The sequence below is a fragment of the Berghia stephanieae genome, chromosome 2 (assembly GCF_034508935.2).
Source record: "Berghia stephanieae isolate SIO BIC M18660-M18661 chromosome 2, UCSD_Bste_1.3, whole genome shotgun sequence".
NCBI classification, from domain to species: Eukaryota; Metazoa; Mollusca; class Gastropoda; order Nudibranchia; family Aeolidiidae; genus Berghia; species Berghia stephanieae.
In genome coordinates, this window is record NC_088361.1 from 100,753,045 (window position 1) to 100,777,164 (window position 24,120).

Consider the following 24,120-nt stretch of genomic DNA (forward strand, 5'->3'; position numbering starts at 1 on the left):
GAAATATTCCTATCTGCGGGAGCAGTGTCTGAAGCCCACTATAAGTAAGATACTCAATAAATCTTGGAGTATTCAAAGACGAGCGACAGTACTGCTTCTCGAACTCAAGGATATGTCACTGAACGAGTGTTTAGTTTTCATTTCTCTATCTAGTATCAAATACAGAAGAGTTAAGGGAGAATCATTATAACTCTGAAAGTATACTAATGTACGCAGAAAAAAATGTATTCCCTTTGAGATTTCCAAATATGTTCGCGGAGTTTTGTGGATGTTATTTTGTTAGTGTTTCTAAATGTTGAGGTGTGGAGGTTGTATCTTGTTTTGAAATTATTTTCCGTTAGTCCTCAGCGAACATATTTGGAAATTAAAAGACAACAAACTAGACCACAACATTTCATGGAAAATTTTATCTAAAGCAACAGGATACACACCAACATCAAAACTCATGCCTCGAAGAGAAATATACTATAATCAAACACCCTCATGAAGCCACACTCAACACGAAAAATGAGATGTACAATACGTGTCCACATCGCCGGAAGTTCTTGTTAATCAACTATAAACCGGAACCACTTCAACAAACAACAACAGTCAACTCATGTAACACACAGTCCTGACGATGGCTAATTAGGCCTGAAACATTAATGTAGACTGTCTCAAACAATGTGGTAAATATTAAAATAATAATTCGCTCCATTGCTACATATCGAGCACTTTTCGTACCATATTTGTATCAAACAAAAGACGACTATAAAATGGCACTCACACAGAGTGGCCACACCTCAGCACTGAAATATGAAAATGTAATGCACGCCACATCACCAAAGCAAAACAGAAAAAGAAACATAATATGGTTCATCCCGCCATTCAACAACGCATCCACCTCAATTATCGGCAAACAGTTCCTCGCTCTCATCGATAAACACTACCCGAAAAACCACCGACTGCACAAAATAATCAACAGAAACAACGTGAAGATAAGCTACAGCTGTACACAAAACATGAAACAGATCATTACCAACCACAAGAGACAAATCATATCCGGTCCCAACAATATAAAAAATGAAGACAACTGCAGTTGCAGAAAGAAGGACGACTGCCCTCTAAAGGGAAATTGCCAACAACAAAAAAGCGCTCCTGCCCTTCCGCTTTTCGCGGAATCATTCCGCTTAATTGGTCTATATTCCGCGATTCCGCTTTCAATGCAAAAATTCCGCTTTTCAATCAAGGAAAATAATGATAATCAAAAAATGTTAGCTATCGTTTATTTCATCATCACCCTCTATGGTCAATCAACACACATTTTTTTGTGTCTGACTATTCCCTTTATAGTGTGTGCAGTTGATGTCAGATAATATTTTAGGGGGGGGGTGGGAGGAGTCAATGACCAAAGAATTAGTATTATTGTTGGCTCCACAATGTGAGGTAAATGACCTGTAATATTATATGTTGGCTCCAATCGGTGACATTATTGAGTAGGCTTCTTTCCCTATTTTTAATTTTAGCCCTGGTGTGTTTGTTTGTGTGTGTGTGTGTGTGCCGGCACGCGCATTTGTTTGATTAGGTGTGTGTTCTGACAAGGTTAAATCCAATCATTTAATGATTTGCTCTGAGACTGCCAGGGCCTGTGTCCTCTGTTATTATGTGACCCCCTTTTTTAGTCTTTAAACAGTCTGCAGTTTTTGTAGACATTTTATATTGTATCATTTGAGGACTTTGGATTTTCTATGACATCTGCTGCAAATCATGTCGTAGTTAATATTAGTAAGTTGATTCCGCTTTTTGGTCTCGAATTCCGCTTTTTATGTACTATGATTCCTCTTTGGGGCTATTGGGGGTAGGAGCCTCTGAATATTCTACAAAGCCACCATAGTCACTGTCATTACCATAGCACAATATATCGGCAGCACAGAACCCCCATTCAAAAAAAAGATATAACAATCACAAAGCCTCCATAACACATGAAAGCAAAGCAAAAAGCACCAAGTTAGCAATGCACTGTTGGGAACAATAAACATAAACAAAATACCAACCATAACCTGGGAGATAGTCAGGCAAAGCAGCCCCTACAGATGCGGTGCTAGAAAATGCAACCTGTGCCTGACAGAGAAACTGAAAATACAATTACACAACCACAGAAACAATAGCACCTTAAACAAAAGATCAGAACTAATGACAATGTGCAGACACTCTAATAAATTCAAGCTCAAAACACAAAAGGTTAAATTATTATTATTATTATTATTATTATTTATTATTATTATTATTATTATTATTATTATTATTTATTATTATTATTATTATTATTATTATTATATTATTATTATTATCATTATCATTATTATTATTATTATTATATATTATTATTATTATTATTATTATTATTATTATTATCATTATTATTATTATTATCATTATTATTATTATTATTATTATTATTATTATTATTATTATTATCATCATCATCATCATCATCATCATCATCATTATTATTATTATTATTATTATTATTATTATTATTATTATTATTATTATTATTATTATTATTATTATCATTATTATTATTATCATCATCATCATTATTATTATTATTATTATTATTATTATTATTATTATTATTATATTATTATTATTATCATTATTATTATTATTATTATTATTATTATTATTATATTATTATTATTATTATTATTATATATTATTATTATTATTATTATTATTATTATTATTATTATTATTATTATCATTATTATTATCTATTATTATTATTATTATTATTATTATTATTATTATTATTATTATTATTATTATTATTATTATTATTATTATCATCATCATCATCATCATCATCATTATTATTATTATTATTATTATTATTATCATTATTATTATATTATTATTATTATTATTATTATTATTATTATTATCATCATCATCATCATCATCATGAACATTATTATTATTATTATCATTATTATTATTATTATTATTATTATTATTATTATTATTATTATTATTATTATTATTATTATTATTATTATTATCATCATCATCATCATTATTATTATTATTATTATTATTATTATTATTATTATTATCATCATCATCATCATCATCATCATCATCATCATCATTATTATTATTATTATTATTATTATTATTATTATTATTATTATTATTATTATTATTATTATTATTATTATTATTATTATTATTATTATTATTATCATCATCATTATTATTATTATCATCATCATCATCATTATTATTATTATTATTATTATTATTATTATTATTATTATTATTATTATTATTATTATTATTATTATTATTATTATTATTATCATTATTATTATTATTATTATTATTATTATTATTATCATCATCAGCATCATCATTTTTACCACTATCTTTATTAAAACTAATATCTACCCCTACCCCCTCGCCCTCCCACACACCCCCACTCCACACCCCCACCCCCCTTATTTTTCCCACGCAACATCATTCAACAACTCACACACACACATGTATACACCACACACAAACACACACACACACACAGACACACACATATACACGAAATGAGAACACACTACATCATGTCACCACATAACAACACTGATCACCTCTATCTAAATCAACAACACAACGGAAGTAAGGACTCAAGAAATAAACATCGACCCCTCGAATGAAAAAAGCACACTACGGACACTATGCCGACTGACGACATGGAGATCATCGAAACATTTGTATCGGCCAAAAATATGTGAGTGACTTTATTTATATTTTATATTAGTATTAGCTCTAACCAACATTATCGAGCACTTTCGTACCTACGAGTACGCACCAACACCCATAAATATATATATCTGGCAGAGATGAGATGGAAAGAGCAGGGAACCATGTCAAAACAAGAAAACAACATGACATATAAGATCATATGGAGTGGTGGAACCTCTTTCCAAAAAGGAGTAGGGATGATCTTAGACCAAAAATCAACCAAATTTTACAAAGGGCACGTAGCAATCTCAGACAGAGTTTTGCTGGTTAAGCTAAGAGGACCTGTAGTTGACACCAATATTATTCAAGTTTATGCACCAACAGAAGAGGCGACAGATGCAGATATGACAGAGTTTTACCATTCACTAGACAAAGCAAAACGAATGTGTAAATCACAACAAGTCCTTATGGTAATGGGGGACCTAAATGCTAAGATTGGCAGAGGCAGAGATGGTGACATAATCGGACCACATGGACTCGGAGAAAGAAATGAACGAGGAAACATCTGGGCAGATTGGTGTAGAACAAATAAATTAATGATTTCAAACACCTGGTTTCAACAACACCCAAGAAGAACCTGGACATGGCAATCACCAGGGGACAGAGCAAGGAACCAGATAGACTTTATAGCAGTATCATCAAGATTCAGAAATGGCATATTAAATTGCAAAACCTACCCAGGCGCCGATGTAGACAGTGACCATGTCCCAGTTGTTTGTACAGTAAGGATAAAGTTTAAAGCTATTCAGAGAACAGCTGGTAGAATAAAGAGGGATTACAGGTTATGCAAAGACAATGGCATACAAACAAAAATGAGAGAAGAATTTGAAAATGCACTCATGATACAAAGCCAAAGTGAACCTGATAACGAAAAATGTGAAAAACAATTTGATATATTCCAAAAGTGTGTCAAAGCAACTACAGAAAAGCATTTACCAATAGCTCAAACAAACAGCAAAAAGGAATGGATGACAAATGAAATTCTAAACCTATTTGAAGAAAGACGAAAATGCAACAGAGGGTCTGCAGAATACCAAACATTGAACAACCACATTAAATCCAAATGCATCGAGGCACACGAGAACTATCTAGACTGGAAATGCTGCGAAATCGAAAGAGAATACAAACCCAACCCCCAACAAGCTCACCAAAGAATAAAAGAACTATCAGGGAAAAGGAAAAGCAAAGCAGCAGGAAGTTGTATCCAAAACAAACAAGGGGAACTGCTATTTGAAGAACAACATATAGAAAGCCGATGGGTAGAATACATAGGCGAACTGTACAATGATCCAAATAGAAATGAACCACCACTGAAATTCAAAGAACCATTAAGCGGACCAAACATCACCAAAAGTGAAATTGAACATGCCATGGAACGAATGAAGGATGGTAAAGCAACAGGCCCTGATGAAATATCTGTAGAGGTATTAAAAAGCCTAGGAGATCTAGCAATTGATGAACTTCACATATTATTCAACAATATATACAATACTGGGAAAATTCCAGAAGATCTCTGTAACTCTATTTTCATAGCAATACCAAAGAAAGCAGGTGCAGTCAGATGCGAAAATTTTAGAACTATAAGTTTAATAAGTCACATCAACAAAATACTGTTGCGTATAATTATCAACAGGCTAAGGAATAAGATTAACCCCGAAATCGCAGAAGAACAATATGGATTCCAACCTGACAGAGGGACAAGGAACGCAATATACCTCCTCCGTGTTTTAAGTGAAAGAGCTATACAGGTTCAGACCCCACTATACCTCTGTTTTGTCGACTACAAAAAAAAAAGCTTTTGATAGAGTACGCCACGAAGAAATACTAAAACAACTGCACTCCATTGGCGCTGATGAGAAAGACCTCAGACTCATGCAAACATTATACTACACCCAGCAGGCATCTATCAAAATCGGAAACTCTACAGGAAATTCCATTCCTATTAAGAAAGGAGTCCGTCAAGGGTGTGTTGCCTTACCAGATCTGTTTAATCTATACCAAGAAACAATCATGAGGGGCATAAATAATATGGAGGGAATAAAAGTAGGAGGTCACAACATAAATAATATAAGATACGCAGACGATACGGTACTCATTGCAACATCAGAAATCCAACTTCAAAAGATTGTTGACAAAGTGGTAGTAGATAGTGAAGCCAAGGGAATGGAAGTGAATATCACCAAAACAGAATGCATGGTAATACAGAAAAACCCCGAAAACAACAACACCTGCAATATAACGATTCACGGCGAGCAGCTTACCAACGTAGAAAGTTTTAAATACCTAGGTTCAATAGTGACAACAGATGGAAGATGTAACCGAGACATACGAGCAAGAATAACTCAAGCCAAACAGGCCTTCATTGACCTGGGAAACATTTTGAAAAACAAACAGATGTCGTTCGGGATTAGATTCCGAGTCTTGAAGTGCTACGTGTGGCCAATCTTGTTCTACGGATGCGAAAGCTGGACTACAAATGCAGAAACACAAAAGAACATTGAAGCTTTTGAAATGTGGTGCTTGAGAAGGATGCAGAGAATATCGTATACCGCACACAAAACGAACGAAGAAGTGCTAAAACAAACATACCAACAAAGGAAACTAATGCCCTTAATAGTGGATCGACAACTATCCTTTTTCGGACACATAGTAAGGAAAGATAGGAATGAATACCTGGCAAGTTGTGGAAAAATACCTGGTAAACGCGCCCGGGGAGACAAAGAAAAACACTCATAGACCAACTGAAGGGCTTCACCAACCTAACAATCCAAGAGCTGCTTGAAAAAGCAAGAGACAGGGAGGAATGGAGAGAGATAATTCATGCAGTATCCGAAGCCTGGACCAGGCATGGAACCTAGAAGAAGAAGATATATATATATATATATATATATATATATATATATATATATATATATATATATATATATATATATATATATGAGTGTTGGTGGGTACTCGTAGGTACGAAAGTGCTCGATAATGATGGTTAGAGCTAATATAGAATACAAATTGTCACTCACATTTTTTGTGGCCGAGACGTTCGTTTCTGTGTCTCTTTACACGTCCTCAGTCGGCGTAATCCTTAATAATGTCCGAAGACAAAATTCTTACTCCAAACGAATTGCTTGTTCTTTCCAATTCGTTAACATTATTAAGGATTACGCCGACTGAAGACGTGTGAAGAGACACAGAAACGAATCGTCTCGGCCACAAAAAATGTGAGTGACAATTTGTATTCTATATATATATATATATATATATATATATATATATATATATATATATATATATATATATATACATATATATATATAATCATTTCATAATTGAATAAGAAAGACGCATTAATTATCTGTAAGTAAAACCTGAAATAGTCTTTGCTTTTATCGCAAAAATGCAGGGATTAAATATGAGGAGTGGAATAGTATGGCCGTTATTCTTTTAGACCCAGGCCATCCTATCTTAATTAGTAACAATTTCATTTGTTAGGTTTATTATCAAGCATTCTCAACATCAAACTTATGTTTAGTGGTAGTAGCAGTAGAAAGGCTTTGGCATTTACTGCTTCTGTATCGTTCGTTTTTTTTTTTTCGTTTTTTTTGTTTGTTTGTTTTGTTGTTTTTTTCTGGTTAAAGGATGAAGTAAAAGGTTGAAATATTAATGTTGCCTAACGCGTTCATGGAGGGTGGGGGGTTAATTGGGCAGTTAGGGGATATATTGGGTTGGTGGTTTGTAATAAATGTTGTTACTCTTTTAGATGATTTAATTTAACAATTAAATAGTAGATCGCGGTTGGATGTGGAGAGGAGATAAAATGTGATGTTCTGATTGGTGGATAGCAAGGATCCTGAACCAATCGGTTAATCGGTTTATTGATGATTAAGAGATGTTTGTAATGTGTTTAGAGAAGTTTGTCTGGGACTGATAGAGGTATATAAGGGGGGGGGGGGGGGGTGTTGGATTCTGTGGGTTTTGATTGGTGGAAGTTGAAAGTCTGCAGCCTATCAGCTGACCGGAATATCCGAACTTCTATAATATGGGGTTATTTGGGGTTATTTGTGGAAGGGAGGTTTAGGTTTAGGTTTTAGGTTGGGTGGGGTGGGTGGGGGGGGGGATCTGAAATGTTTCTGTTCGTGGCATGTTTAATACACGGGCCAATCATCTTGTGGGCTTATTAATTGTTTGTGGTCGGTTGTTGTTCTTGGGGAGCGTTCACATATTATGTCAACCAAAAATTGGCATTTTAGACCCCCCCCCCTCTTCCCCCCTCCCCCCCCACCCCCCATGTCATCAATTGTCATCATTGACTGGACCCCACCCCCCCCCCTCCCCCCAATATGATGACATCATCAAAATGGACTATTTTTCGCATTGACTTACTAATAATAGACCGGAAATCTCCACTGCGCGGCGGGGCAAAATGCGATGCTTTTTGCGTGCGCAGCCATTATCGCCTATATGACTCCACCCTCGGGTCTGCGTGTAGTACTCCCGCGCATTGTTCGAATGGCATGTATGGTTTACAACCGTATCGCCTCGTCGGTTATGAATGTTTCAACTTAGTTTGACTTATAACATCGACAGCAATACTCAGTCTAATTGAGTCAATCTATATACTGAAAGTAGAAAATCACGAAAATACACTATGGAGGTATGCATGCAACCAACATAATTGATAAACCCAATCATATTTCATCGATCTTGTTGTAGCAATACATCCCGATGGGCAGTGCACCTCCTACCCATTGAGTAAGTGTATGCAAATGATGGTGCAGAACTGCGTTTCTGTCTTAGCATCAACAACAGTCAGTGTGCAATGCAAGTGGGATTATAGGTATCGTAGACATGTCGGCATTTTCGTGTCTGATTCATGCTGCGTGCCACACAATAGCAATAGTGGTAAGCTAGGTCTTAGATAACCTATGTGTCACAGTAAAGATTGTTCACAATTATCTTATTAAATTTTATTTTATTAAGAACTGAATTCATCTCACTCCAGTTATATTTCGGTAGGCTTAGATAAACTTTACCTTCTAATATTAGATCGTCTTTCCTTTTATAGCCTTCCCTCGAATTAATTTCTAATTAGTGAATACTTTTCGTTCTACATTCTGTCACGTAGCCACTTATTATAAAAGCTGATAGGTCTAACATTCGACACTCACTTTCTCTCCACAATCTATGCCGGACGGCCAGTCACTCTATTCCTATATATATACTGGAAGATTTTTATCTTTTGGGACTTTGTAGATATTATATCTACACCATTAAGACGCCGGAGCTTTTAACTTTGATTGTATAATCTTCAAGGATCAAACCCAAGCCCGCTGTCAAAGGACTTCACAACAACTTCTTACCAATTGCCTGGAAGTGGAATTTTACGAGTCCGATCCTGTTATCAGAGGAATAGATCATCCAAACCCATCAACTGCCTGGAAACGTAAACTTATGAACCTGACATATTATCATAAGTTACGTAAAATATTCATATCTCTATTTGTAACTGCCACGATCACTGTTTATCTCTTTTAATTAAATTTCATCATTATTTTTATTTCATTGTAAACAAATCGTTAATTGTTTTTCATTTATAGTAACTAGTAAATTCTGGGGCCTCATTCTACATATATCTTTATGCATAGTCGAGTAGCTCTTTACTCACTTGAGACCATGACATTTTGGAGGGGACACATATAAAGAATTGAATTTATTTAGTTACTTATATCTATTTCATCTAACTTTAAAGTTTAAATTGTAAAACTCTTAATTGCCCCACTTGATCATATTTTAATTGAACTCCCTATTTACAGGATTAATTTTTTTTCTTTTTCATTTCTTCATTTAAATGGAATAGCAATTTATCCATTCATTCTTTCATTCAAATTGAATAGCATTTTATTGATTCATTCCTTCATTCATTTATTCATTTATAAATTATTCATTCATTCATTGTTCATTCATTTATTTATTCATTCATTCATTCATTCATCCATTCATCCATTCATCCGTTTATTCACTCATTTATCCAATCATTCATACATTTATTCCTCCCTTCATTCTTTCATTCATACATTATCCATTCATTCATTCATCTATTCACTCAGTTTTTCATTCATTCATTCATTCCTTGTCCACTTTGTTATTATATCACTCATTTCATTTTGTTGTTTGCCTCATTCATGAATTGTTTTCAATATGTTTACATTCCATAACGATTCATTCACCTGTCATCCAATCACTCAGTGTTGTGAACACATTTTGTAACTATTGTAAATCTTACGATATTTTATTGTTTTGTATTTCAGACATCACTGTTAAACACTCTTCAATGCCTAATTACAATTGTTGAACAACCATTGAACAAGAGAGAGGTCCCAGCCACGAACTGAGTTGGTAAATATATCCTTCATTATTCTCTTTTACATGAGTTGGGCATCACATAGTAACTATAGACATCGTGATTTGTTTTGCATAGTGATTTGTTTTAAATGCATTTTTGGCATACTACTGTTACCGAAAACCACTTATATATTATGTTCTGAAAAGTGAGTCTTTAAAAACTAAATAATAATAAAAGGAGTCTACTAGCCGTCGTGTTATATTTAGTGATAGATAACTTGGGATTATTTTGGCATCCTATTATTGTTATCACACTCTAGTATATTAGCGTCATTGCGAATAATTGTACACAAACTAACGACGAGTCACACACATTGGTGATACATTTTTCGTAGTAACATAGTGTAGAGTACACGCGATTGACACATTGTTATTGACACAAGTCATAATAACTCCGCATTGTATTGACACATTGCTTTATAAGATATAACGATAAAAGGCATCAAATTCAACATACATAATAAGTTGAAATAAGAGAGAGAGATTTCTAAAAATAGAACAGTTCATTCCAGTAAGTGTAAATAAATAAAACAGTCAGTAACAGTATCCTGTCAATATAATATATATAAAATATCGTAACTAATTTATTACAACATGGAAGCATATAAAAGATACTTAAGTCTCGCAAAGGACTTAGAAATACCCCAGGAAAGAATATTTTCATGGTGCGAAGAGAAAGTAAAAGAAGAAAAAGAACATGAAGAAAGAATTCGTAGAGAAGAAAATGAAGAAAGAATTCGTAGAGAAGAAAATGAAGAAAGAATTCGTAGAGAAGAAAATGAAGAAAGAATTCGTAGAGAAGAAAATGAAGAAAGAATTCGTAGAGAAGAAAATGAAGAAAGAATTCGTAGAGAAGAAAAAGAACATGAAGAAAGAATACGTAGAGAAGAACGAGAAGAAAGAGTCCAAGAAAGGGAACTAAAAGACAAATAGCATTAGCAGAAGAAGAAACCAAAAGGACCCAAATGATGCTGGAAATTGAAAAAAACAAAAACCGGTCATGAAAAAAAACATAATAATAGTGATGAATTTTTCGTGAAACTTCCACGCATGCCAACATACGATGAACGCTCAGACTGTCTAGAATCCTTCTTACACCGATTCGAAGTTCAGGCTAAAGGTTATCGTTGGCCAGAAAGCAAATGGGCCACAGCCTTGATTAACTGCTTATCTGGAGAACCGCTAAAAGTTTTCTATACCTTAACAACTGAAGATGCAGATGATTATGGTAAAATTAAAGACGCTCTACTAAAAAGATTTAGATTAACGGAAGATGGTTACCAGGAAAGGTTTCACACTGCAAAACCGGAAAGTGGAGAAGACTTTAATACATTCGTGAACCGAATTACTCAATTTCTAAATCGGTGGCTTGAGTTGGCAAACGTAAAACAAGACGACTTTGCAGGCCTTTACTATCTCACGCTGAAGAATCGAATCTATCAAGCTTGCAACCCAGATTTAGTCGCATTCTTTAAAGAGAGAAAGCCAGAAAACTTGGACAAATTAAAAATCTACGCAGAAAACTTTAACAGCGCACATCCATTGACACCCCTTAGCAGAACATTGAAGGAACCATACTACGCTGCCGCTGCTCAGAGTCCAGGTACACCTAAAGTTCAGTACTCAAATAGAACGAGCCGATCAATCACTCGGAACACGCAAGTGAAACAGGATGATCATAGTAACAAACCATGGAACAAACAGTTCAATAGAGACCATAGCCGATCCTATCAAAACAAAACAAGAAATAGCACTGACAATAATACTGAGTATAAGAAAACCAACAAACCTATAATTAAATGTCAATATTGTGGAATGAAAGGCCACACAGCAGACAAATGTTACAAAATCGTGGGATATCCAAAAGAAACTGCAAATGCATCACTCCAAACCAGTGTAAATAATCAGACACGAATAATGTCAGGAGAAAATATAAATGTGTATTGCGTGAAAGGTATGTCACTTTTAACACAAACTCACAAATCAGGATCGCTATTTTTTTGTGAAGGCAAAGCTAATGGAACTGATTGCAAAATATTGAGAGACACAGGATGCAGTACAGTAGGAATAAAAGCATCTTTGATCAATGACGAAGACAAAACTGGAAAAACGGTACAATGCATCACATTCAGTGGCACAGTCGAAACCTTTGAAACAGCTAATGTGTACATAGAAACCCCATACTATACAGGAATAGTGGAATGCTGTATACTTCCCAACCCCGTCGCTGATGTTATTGTTGGCAATATAAAAGGTCTTAAAGACAACCCAAAAGATGTAAAAGAATGGTCATTAACCCAAGAAACAGCTTGTCTAGCAGAAACAAGAAAGATGACTAAGACAACAGAGAAGCCAATGACTATTTCTCTTGAACCACAACAATTTGACAGGAACACGTTCATTGAAGAACAGAAAAAGGACCCGACTTTAACATCATATTTCAATATCGCAAACAAAGGGACGAAATCAAAAGTTGAATACATCATTGAAAAAGATATTCTGTTCAGGTTACATAGGAAAAGAAACAAAATAGCTAAACAACTGGTCACGCCGAGTGTTTACAGAAACAAAATCCTTGGAATAGCGCACGATTCAATAACTTCTGGACATCTTGGGAGCTCTTCCACATTGAAGAGAATATCCGAGAATTTCACATGGCCTGGAATTACTAAAGACGTCCGAGAATATGTGAAATCTTGTGACACATGCCAAAGAAGAGTCGCAAAAGGCAGAATACCGAGATTGCCATTAGAGACAACCCCAGTTATTGAAAAAGTTTTTCAAAAAGTTGCAATTGACATTATAGGCCCTTTAACAAAATCAGATAGAAACCATACACACATACTAACACTAGTCGATTACGCAACCAGGTGGCCAGAAGTGATAGCATTGAAGCCAACTACATCGGATCACATAGCTGAAGCATTGATGACAATTTTTACTAGAATAGGCTTACCAAATGAGATACTGTCGGACAATGGACCCCAATTTACATCACATATGATGCATGAAACCATGAAACTCATGGGAATCCAACACTCATTCACAACTCCCTACCACCCCCAAGCAAATGGTCTTTGTGAAAGATTTAATGGCACTCTAAAGAATATGTTAAGAAAAGTGTCAGCAGAAAAACCAGATGATTGGGACAGATACTTACCAGCAATCCTATTTGCATATAGAGAAATACCCCAAGAATCTACAGGCTACTCCCCATTTGAGTTGATGTATGGACGATCACCTCGCGGCCCGATCAATATAGTAGCCGACATTTGTAAAGGGAATGAGGAGGACAATAACGAAATTATGTTTGCTTACGAATATGTAAGAAACCTGAAAGACAGAATAGAGGATACATGTAAGCTAGCACAGGAATCCGTCACTAAAAAAAAGCAGAGAAATACAAGGAATACTCCGATAGAAAAAGCAAGTCAAGAAAATTTGAGATTGGTGACAAAGTACTAATACTTTTACCCGATGACTCGAGTAAACTTTTAGCTACATGGAAAGGACCATTCAAAATAACAGCAGTAAAATCTAATGTTAATTACGAGATTAAAATCAACAACACAACAAAGACATTCCATGCAAATATGCTAAAAAAAATATTTTGATAGAGACACAGTGTCGCAACCTATGTTTACTAATATCGAAGCTTCAAATGCAGGATTAATCATACCGTTGGTCATGGGACACAGACACCCGAGACAGAAAAACAAACAAAAATCGCACAATTGCAACCACCTAAGACAAAAAAAGAAGTACGCAAAGTACTTGGGCTCCTAAATTTTTACAGGAAATACATTTACAACTTCGCGCACATCGCGACACCGCTAACAAATCTGACAAAGAATGGGTCACCGAACAAAATTGTTTGGACAGAAGCGTGTCAGAATAGCTTTAACCAATTAAAGGCATTACTCTGTTCAGAACCAATTCTTAAATTACCCGACATGTCAAAAGAATTTGTTGTAAGAACTGACGCGTCTGATAAGGGCATCGCAGGTGTACTATTACAGGAACATGAGGGAACTCTAATGCCTTGCTTATATGCAAGCAGAAAATTATTGGACAGAGAATCACGATACTCTGTAATAGAGCGTGAAGGACTGGCCATCGTCTTTGCTTTAAAGACATTCAGCAGATATCTACTGCTAAAAGAGTTTGTGGTCGAAACGGACCATAAACCACTCACGTACATAAGAAATAACAAAATGAATAATAGTAGAGTACTAAGGTGGAGTCTATTTTTGCAAAATTACACTTTCAGTATCTCTCACATACCAGGCTGTGAAAATATTCACGCCGACCTACTTTCTCGATTAGTATAAACACGTGAGAAGGGTATAACTTAACCTCCCATGCATACTGTTAGTTACCTCGCAAACTATGCCAAATCAGAACGCACAATTTCGATAATTTTATTTGTAAACATGATGACCCAACTTAATGTAACATTGAGTATTGTTTGGATATATATACCATACCCATTCATGATTTGGGAAATCTTCTCTTTATCTATTATTGTTATGAATTTTCACTCATTTATGATTAATAATTGAAATGTCAATATTCCATTTACATTTTCATTCATTTCATTCAGTAAATTACCTTCATATCATCGACTTAAATCATGCTTCATTGCCATCACTATTGTTTATCACAATGATTTGTAATCACATTGCCATCATGTTGTTCATCATAATGATTTGTAATCCACAATCTTTCATTGTTATTGTCACCCATTCATATACCTACGTTAATATAAACATTTCCATGTCTAGTTAATAAATAATTTAATTGTAGCACAAATCATAACAATGGATTAATGCTAGAGTATCATGATAGTAAATTTACTTCCGTTTGTAAAATCTATCTTTCCCATAATGGTTAAAGAGTATATTTTAAACGTGGGTGGGGGTGTCACAGTAAAGATTGTTCACAATTATCTTATTAAATTTTATTTTATTAAGAACTGAATTCATCTCACTCCAGTTATATTTCGGTAGGCTTAGATAAACTTTACCTTCTAATATTAGATCGTCTTTCCTTTTATAGCCTTCCCTCGAATTAATTTCTAATTAGTGAATACTTTTCGTTCTACATTCTGTCACGTAGCCACTTATTATAAAAGCTGATAGGTCTAACATTCGACACTCACTTTCTCTCCACAATCTATGCCGGACGGCCAGTCACTCTATTCCTATATATATACTGGAAGATTTTTATCTTTTGGGACTTTGTAGATATTATATCTACACCATTAAGACGCCGGAGCTTTTAACTTTGATTGTATAATCTTCAAGGATCAAACCCAAGCCCGCTGTCAAAGGACTTCACAACAACTTCTTACCAATTGCCTGGAAGTGGAATTTTACGAGTCCGATCCTGTTATCAGAGGAATAGATCATCCAAACCCATCAACTGCCTGGAAACGTAAACTTATGAACCTGACATATTATCATAAGTTACGTAAAATATTCATATCTCTATTTGTAACTGCCACGATCACTGTTTATCTCTTTTAATTAAATTTCATCATTATTTTTATTTCATTGTAAACAAATCGTTAATTGTTTTTCATTTATAGTAACTAGTAAATTCTGGGGCCTCATTCTACATATATCTTTATGCATAGTCAAGTAGCTCTTTACTCACTTGAGACCATGACACTATGTAATTTAACTTTTGTTGTTGTTGTTGCTTTATTTGTGTATGATATTTTATATTTTTATCTATAAATCCCGCCTAAGCGAAAGCCCCTTACTGTGCTGATGCGAAAAGGCCCCGATTTTAAATATATTCCGCAACAAGCATTGATAATTGCTAATTGTTTTTTGGGTTTTTCTGTTTTGTTTTGTCAGTGCCTGAAGAAAAAGAAATGGAAAGGCTCATGTTGTGTTGCCTGGAATTGTTCTAATAGACAGACCAAGAGGTCCGAACTTCATTCTAATGACAGAGAAGAAGATCTTACCTTCCACCGTTTTCCTTCAAATCCTCCAATGAGAAAACAATGGATTGTCGCGATTAAACGACAGAAATTCACACCATCTCGGTTCACTAGAATCTGCAGCAAACACTTTACAGCCACAGACTTTACAGCGAGCAAAACAAGGCGGCGATTGAAAAAGACTGCAATTCCTTCCGTTTTTACATATCCACAACATTTGCAGCCGAAAACGGCCATCCAGAGGAGAAAATTAATAAGAAACCCAACTATGACCAGCAATCGACCATTTCGAACCAGTGAAAATCTAAATTCCGCTCTTCAAGACCACACGTACTTTTGTTCAAATGCAAATAAACAAACTAAACTAGAAAACCAACTGGCAAGGCTAAGGAAAAAACTCAAAAACAATCGCACAAAAATTATGCGATCAAAATCCCGTAACAAAAAATTGACAGAGATCATAAGCGGTCTTAAAAATCAACGGTTAATAAAGGCCAAAGCTGAAGCGATTCTACAAAAAAACTTTTAGTGGAATGTCTCTGGACCTTTTTCGTCATATTCAAAGATGTGGTAACGCAAAGAAAAGGATTTACCTTCCTAAGGTGAAGAAGTTTGCCCTTGCTCTTCACTTCTTGTCTCCGAAGGCATACGAGTTTGTGAGGCCCATTTTGCGTCTACCTCACCAACGGACTCTTCGTCACTGGAAAGCGTCAATTAGTTGCTCGCCTGGATACCTGGACAATATGCTACAAGTTGCGTCGAAAAAAGCTGAGGAGACCAATAGTAAATACTGCTCGTTGATATTAGACGAAATGAGTATAAGGCAGGACGTGTCATGGGTACCCAGTGAGCACAGATTCTGCGGATTCAGAGACTTCGGACAAGGACCCGTCGACAGTCGGGAGGCTACGAATGCACTGGTATTCATGCTGGTCAGTTTGAAAGGGAGATGGAAAGTGCCAATGGCCTATTTTTTGACGGACCATATTAACTCCTCTCAGCTGGCATTTTGTATCAAAGAAGCCATGGAAAAAGCAGCAGACTACAATCTCATAGTAAAAGCTGTTGTCGCCGACGGTCTGAAGGCCAACATGAAAGCCGCAACAGAGCTGGGCTGCGACATAAATCTGGAGACTTTGAAGACCAACTTCAAACATCCCCACCCTCAGTTTAAGGATGAAAATGTCTACATGATATGTGACCCTCCCCATATGCTGAAGCTATTCAGAAACTTACTGGCGGACACAGGAAGCTTGACGAGAACCACGAACAGCGGAGTGAAACCAATTTCTTGGCAATACATTGTCCAACTTCACCTGCTACAGAAAAAAGACAGTCTGTACCTTGCAAACAAGATCACGGAAAAACACATCAAGTTTCAAAATGTGAAAATGAAAGTCAAAATAGCCGCGCAAACACTGTCCAATAGTGTGGCCACAGCTATTGACCATCTGAGGGACGACCTAAAGCTGGAGCAATTCAAGGACTCTGAGGAAACGTGCCTTTTTCTACGGACAATCGACCGGCTGTTTGATATACTCAACACAAAAAATCCGTTTGCAAGAGGTTCGAAAGCTGCCTTGAGTCCCCAGAATGTAGAGTCATGGCAACCATTTTTGGAGGATGTCCAGAAATACCTCGTGTCTCTCCAAGAGCCATCGGGATTGCCAATACACAGAACCCTGAAGAATCAATGTGTCCTGGGCTTCATCATAACGGCCCAATCAACCCTGGATCTTGCAAGAGAACTTTTTGCCCGTGGCAACCAGTATTTCCTCACTTACAAGTTCTCACAGGATCACGTCGAAATGTTTTTCAGTAAAATTCGGCAGAGAAATGGGTGGAACAACAACCCTAACGCCCAACAGTTCCGCAGTGCCCTCAAAAGTCTGATGATAACCAACTTGATCAAGGCGTCGGACAATGGAAATTCTACCCCACAGGACGACACAGTTGAGTTGCAACTGGACTTCCCACTGGACACAAGAAAGCCAGTTCCTCTAACGAAGATGGATTGTGAAAAGTCAAGAGTGGAAGAGGAAGAGGACCAAGAAATGATGGTGGCAATAAACGACTTACTGGACACGCCTCTCGTCAGCGACTCAGATTGGCGACAGTCCTGTTTATTTTACACGGCCGGATTTGTTGCAAAAAAAAGCCCAAAAGTCCATCAAATGCAACACCTGTAAGGACGCGCTGTATGATGCACAAAACACATCTTCTACGCAATCTCAATTCCTCAAGCGCAAGAACACTGGCGGTCTAACCATCCCATCAAATGGTGTTGTGACAGTTGTGGAAACGTGTGAAAAGGTGTTTCGCTGCACTATGCCTAGTCCAGCATTGATGGACAGACTTCCGTCCCAGAGTCACATTGACCTTCACATGCAGACCGTCGTCTTGTCCCATCTCCGCTCCAAACACCTTAGCCTTTTCCCTTCTTTAAGGGACCATTTTTTTGACCACGAGATAGCCATAGAAACCAATCACATCACACAGCTAGTCAAATCCATCTCCAGCGTTTACTTTAGGATGAGACTTTTCAAAGCGGGGCAAATGTACCAGAGACGGAAAATAATGATGGGGAAAACATAAAAAAGGATGAAGTTCAACAAGATCATCCTTTTCAGTGGACTATAAGTACAAAAGGGGGAAAGGGGGGGGGGGGGGGAGGTGTTACACATTGTTAGTTTTAATGAATCAGTGAATGGTGTTTTCTTTCGACTTAACTGATCGTGCTGTAGGTAATTATAATAATAATAATAATAATAATAATAATAATAATAATAATAATAATAATAATAATAATAATAATAATAATAATAATAATAATAATAATAATAATAATAATAATAATGAAGAAGAAGAAGAAGAAGAAGAAGAAGAAGAAGAAGAAGAAGAAGAAGAAGAAGAAGAAGAAGTAGAGATAATAGACCTGGGGCAAGATTACAACACTTGTATCCGATGGAGACGGCGATCCACTGTGACGGACTTGTTGCCAAGCACCGAAAGGATAAAATAAGTAATAATAATAATAATAATAATAATAATAATAATAATAATAATAATAATAATAATAATAATAATAATAATAATAATAATAATAATAATAATAATACGGGTGGAATATAAGCCCACTCTAAAGAGCTTTGTTGAAGAATATTATGATGTGGTTATCGAGTCGAGTCGTTGCCTTGGTGCGGCGAGCGAGAAGAGGTGGAGCGCTATAGCGTGCGCGGCAGTTCCCCATGCACGCCTCGCAACTCTCTCGTTTAGCGTCCCGTCTATATTCATACGTCGATGATTTTTCGTGAAAGTCATGTGATGGTGGCTATTGAACAGAGGAAAAGAGGTAAAAACAACTGAGTGCCAAAAGGTGTGAAATTTGATATATACCTCTTTGTCTCTGTTCAATACTGGTAGCCAGCATTACACGATGTTAACAAAAAAAAGTCCATTTTGAAGATGTAGACATGTTTAGGGTAGTTCAGTTGTTAGAGCGTGGCTGAAGACCTGACAACTCAAGTTGATTCCCATCGCAGCCACATTTTTTTTCGGGGGCCCCCTGTCCACCCAGCAGTGAATAGGTGTAGGTGGATCACCTGATCTGGTAAAAAGTAATTTGTGAAGACTGATGTCCTATCCAAATAATAACATATATGTTACTAATCCGCTTCACGTCACGGAAACCCTATTGTAGACATGTTTGTATGCTACTGAAAAAAATAACACAATGAAATGGGTGTTGAGGTAAACTTCAAACATTATTATGAGCTTTACTGATTTTCTAAGGTGTAGTGACAAGGACATCATTTGTACTACTGGGCTGTCATCTGGGACATTTCAATTTCCAAACATAAAGTTTATAGACTCAAAAATGTTCCTTCCTTCAACCTCCGACATTGACACTGATTCAGTTTCCAATGGTTCTTCCTCCTCATCAATATCATATTCTTCCGCTGATGTCTCTTCACTCAGTGTCCCACATTTTCTGGAATGCTCTTTCATTGCAACAATAGTGGAATGATAAAGGGTGCATTTTGGACATTTTCGCTTTTTCAGAATGCTGATTCCTTTCCTGTCGGTTCTTTTCAGAGATGGGCAATGCTCATCATAGCAGTTGGTGTTGTTGATTTTGGACAGAAACAAACTTTGGAATAAACTGCCAAACTTTCCTTGGTTGCTTATTTTCAGACCAGCATCACATGGAGCAATTGGCACTGGTGGTGGCGAAAATCGATCCGGAAAAAAGGTAGTGTAGTTTGTTCTCCAGGACTTGCAGCATGTGGTGTCACTACATTTTATGATCTGTAGCATGTACTGACTTTGTCTCACATGTTTAAGTTTCCAACTCTCTGTTGCCTTAGACTCTATTGGTCTATTTTCTTCTGGGTCTGGCGGGGGAATGAATTCTCCAACAACTGGATAGCCATCAATCACTGATTCAGACCAGATGCTTGCTAAAATTTCTCCGGCGGCTTTGAAATTCTGTCTTTCCAGGTCTTCATCAACAGTCTTGTTGTTTTTGTCCAAATGACTGCCAAATGTGTCAAAGGGAAGGATTACAGCTGCAGTATCTTTGGAGAGTGGGGCCATTCTTCTTTCTACTTCGTTGTATTCAACTTTTCATTTCAACTTTTACAGTGTTTTTCTTGGGTGTGTTTTTATTCTATTTGTATAACCAAATTTTAATGACATAATCTTGGGTATGAACCCCACCCCCCCCCCCCTCCCCCATGTCAACACTTGTCAACATTTGGCAGACCCCCCCCCCTCCCCCCCCCCCAAAGTGTTGACATAATATGTGAACGCTCCCTTGTGCTATTGCTAAATTATGGGGACACATTGGAACTGGTAATGAAAGTGGTTATGTTTTTAAAGAGAAACTTTTGATTAATGTGTTAGTAACCTATTCCCTTGCTCCCTAAGGAGTCCAAGGGTGGCCACCCACTTTCCCGCTCTCTAACCGAGCGTCATTCGCTGCTTCACTTTGCCCCGCGCCGTCTTTGTCAATGGCCATTGCGCCGAGTTTGCCGAGGCCGCATCGGAAGGTTTGATTCATTGTTATTTAATTTTTAAAAATTATATCGTATTTACACTCATGTGCCACGTCTTTTCCTTTGAAGTTTGTAATTATTATTTTGTTGAGTTTAGTATGAATGGGGATTTTTGGTTGGGGGGGAGGGGGGGGGGGTATTTTGTATGTTAGTATTTGTATTATTTATTATTAGATGGTTGTATTTGCCACATGATCTTTTAGAGCCGAAATAGGGTCTGTGTTCTCTACTCTAGCTATAGTTTTGTATCAGGTAAATAAAAATACAAAACGGTGGTACTTTGCATTTTTCCTTGGCGTGATCTTTTGTCGTTTATGTTGGTATTCTTTTCCGTCTCCGTTTGTATCACAGTGATGTGGGATTGGGTTGGATTTGGGTTGGATGTACTGTATCGGGGGGGGGGGGGGGGGGGGGGGGTAGAACAAAGGAAAAGGTAGAATTAGTTATATACAGAATGGTTCTGATTATATTATTCCGGAGGCCGAAAGGGGGGGGGGGGGGGGTAAGAATAGACATGGACGCACCTTGTTGGTTGTAACCAGGTTATTTGGCAATGATTATTTTTATTGGAGTTGGTGAAAATGATATGGATATATCAGTGTGGTAGAGAGGGCGGAAAGGACATTTCACATAGAATAGGATAATAAATAAGGCAAAAAATAAGGGAAAGAAGAAAAGCTAAATACAGGGAGTGGGAAGATATAAAAGTAAACGATCAGTCAGGTAATTGATTGATATGAGAGGTGTAAGTAATATATTAATAAATAAAGTTTATAAAGCTAGTTCACTCGGGATGGGGGGGGGGGGGGGGGGGGGGAGGGGTAAGGTCAGGTTGTGGGTGTGGTGAAGGGAGTTGAAATGTCCCGGTGGAAGGTCATCTATTTGAATTGGGTTATTAGATCGGTATATTTGTTCCATGTTGTTTCTCTCTCTTTATCTAAATCGTTTTTGTATTTCTTTTGTATTATGTTAAGAAATAGTAATGACATGTCGGTATTAGTGGTGTTTTGTCTGTGTACTTGACCTATCCATGCTGTCCATATCGCTTGTCTTGCTGCTGCTAGAATGTGTATGTTTATTTCATGTGTTGCATTGTCAGTTTTGGGGATGATATTGTGTCTAAATGCTATTTCTGTATGTATGGGTTGTCGTATTGCTTTGTGTATTGTGTCGATTGTGGATCTAATCAGTGTTTTTGTTTTATGCAGTGTGTGAAAATGTGTACATTTTGTGTTGGACAAAGAGCACGGCACAAGGCGCATCTGGGCGTGTTGCTTGTTGGTAAGGCGTTGAACATTAGTCTGTATGTTATATGATTACTGTATCTAGAGGTAACATGTGTGTGTAGGTTTTCTGAGGCCACTCTCATGTTGTCTAATGTTAGTCCTGATGCGTGCATTAGGTCTTGTTCTCTGCGTTTGTTTAGTGTGTTTATTGTTCTGTATATCTGTTTACTGTCTAATTGTTTATTTATTGTGTCTGGGTATTTGTTTACTAGTCCTACACACGCTTTGTAAAAAGGAGGGTGTGTCTTACCTCCGAAATGGGGGAGTGTGTGGTCGATCTTTTTAAATTGTGTTAGTCGTGTCCCTAAGTTGAATGTCCCTAATTTATTTCCTGTCGATTCTTGTATTATTTTGTCTATATATATATATATATATGATCCTAGGTGCATCTATGGTTCTTTTAATACATTTTAGTCCTGTGCCGCCTGATTCTGTGGGGAGTGTGAGTATTTCGTGTGGAATGGGTTTTGCGTCTTGTAGTATGAATGTGTCTATGCGTCTTTCTGATGTCTCTATTGTGGTGTACGGAGGTTTGAAGATTTTGATGTAGTATAAGATTTTTGGAATAATGTAGGTGTTCACTATCCTGGTTCTATCGAATATATTGGCTTTGATGTATGTGTATGAATGTAGTTTCTTGTCTATATTGTGTACAATTCCACTCCAGATGTGTTTCGGTGTAGTGTGTCTTTGACAGTACGTCATTCCGAGGATTCTAATTTGGTTAACCCATTGCATGTCGGGTATCTGGGCTTTTTCAGTTTCCAAGGTTTCGGGTCCGAGATTCATGATTTTGGTCTTTTTAATATTTAGTTTGGCACCACTTGCGAGGCCGAAATTTTTGAAAGTTTCTAAAATTTTGTGTATGCTAGGCATATCTCTCGGAATCAGGGTTGCATCATCAGCATACGCGATGAGTTTTTTGTTGGCTTTTCCGAGAATTCTGGTGCCTTTAATTTTGGGGTTTCTCCTAATTTTTTTCCAAAACGGTTTCGAGACTTAAGATGTATAGTTGGGCCGAGAGAGGGCAACCCTGTCAATAATGTCGTATACCTTTTCATAGTCGATAAACACACCATGTAGCTTCTTCCCTTTAGATAGCAATGTCTCGATCAGGCCGTGTAAAATAAAAAGGCAGTCTGCTGTGCTCCTTCCCTTGCTAAATCCATATTGAACCTCGTTTAACACATTCTCTCTCTCTCTCTCTCTCTCTCTCTCTCTCTCTCTCTCTCTCTCTCTCTCTCTCTCTCCACCCATACATTTAGTCTTTCGTTCATTGTAAACAGTTTTCCTATACAACTCATTGTTGTTATCCCTCTGTAATTGTTCACTTTTCTTTCATCTCCATTTTTAAAAATCGGCACAATTCTACCCTAACTCCATATCAAGGGGAAATATTCCAGTTCTAGTATCTTATTGAAAATTGATAAAATCAGTAATTTGATTTGTGTATTTCCATTAATAATAAATTCATTCAATGTATTATCCACACCAGTAGCTTTGCGCCTTAATTGGTTTTTATAATAATAATAATAAATAATAAATTGCATTTATATAGCGCATTACCCCGTTCCTTTATCTTGATTGGCTTATATAAAATGTCTATATTTATAATATTCCTTCCCAAACCATTCTCAACCTCTGCAAT

At 36.5% G+C, this 24,120-nt stretch overlaps 2 protein-coding genes across 2 annotated transcripts in view; both read left to right on the forward strand.

Annotated features, from left to right (window-relative positions):
* Positions 1-3,640: 3,640 nt before the first annotated feature.
* The window catches only part of LOC144966095 (DNA polymerase kappa-like), a 69,174-nt gene continuing 48,694 nt past the window's right edge, over positions 3,641-24,120 (forward strand). Inside the window, exon 1 of the mRNA XM_078902162.1 lies at positions 3,641-3,766. Within this exon, the coding sequence (XP_078758288.1) occupies positions 3,714-3,766 (53 nt within the window). The 5' untranslated portion in view covers positions 3,641-3,713. The remainder of the gene's footprint in view (positions 3,767-24,120) is intronic.
* Positions 5,075-24,120, forward strand: part of LOC144966101 (protein AAR2 homolog) — a 417,529-nt gene continuing 398,483 nt past the window's right edge. Inside the window, exon 1 of the mRNA XM_078902179.1 lies at positions 5,075-5,204. The gene's annotated coding sequence lies outside the window, so the exon portion shown is untranslated. The remainder of the gene's footprint in view (positions 5,205-24,120) is intronic.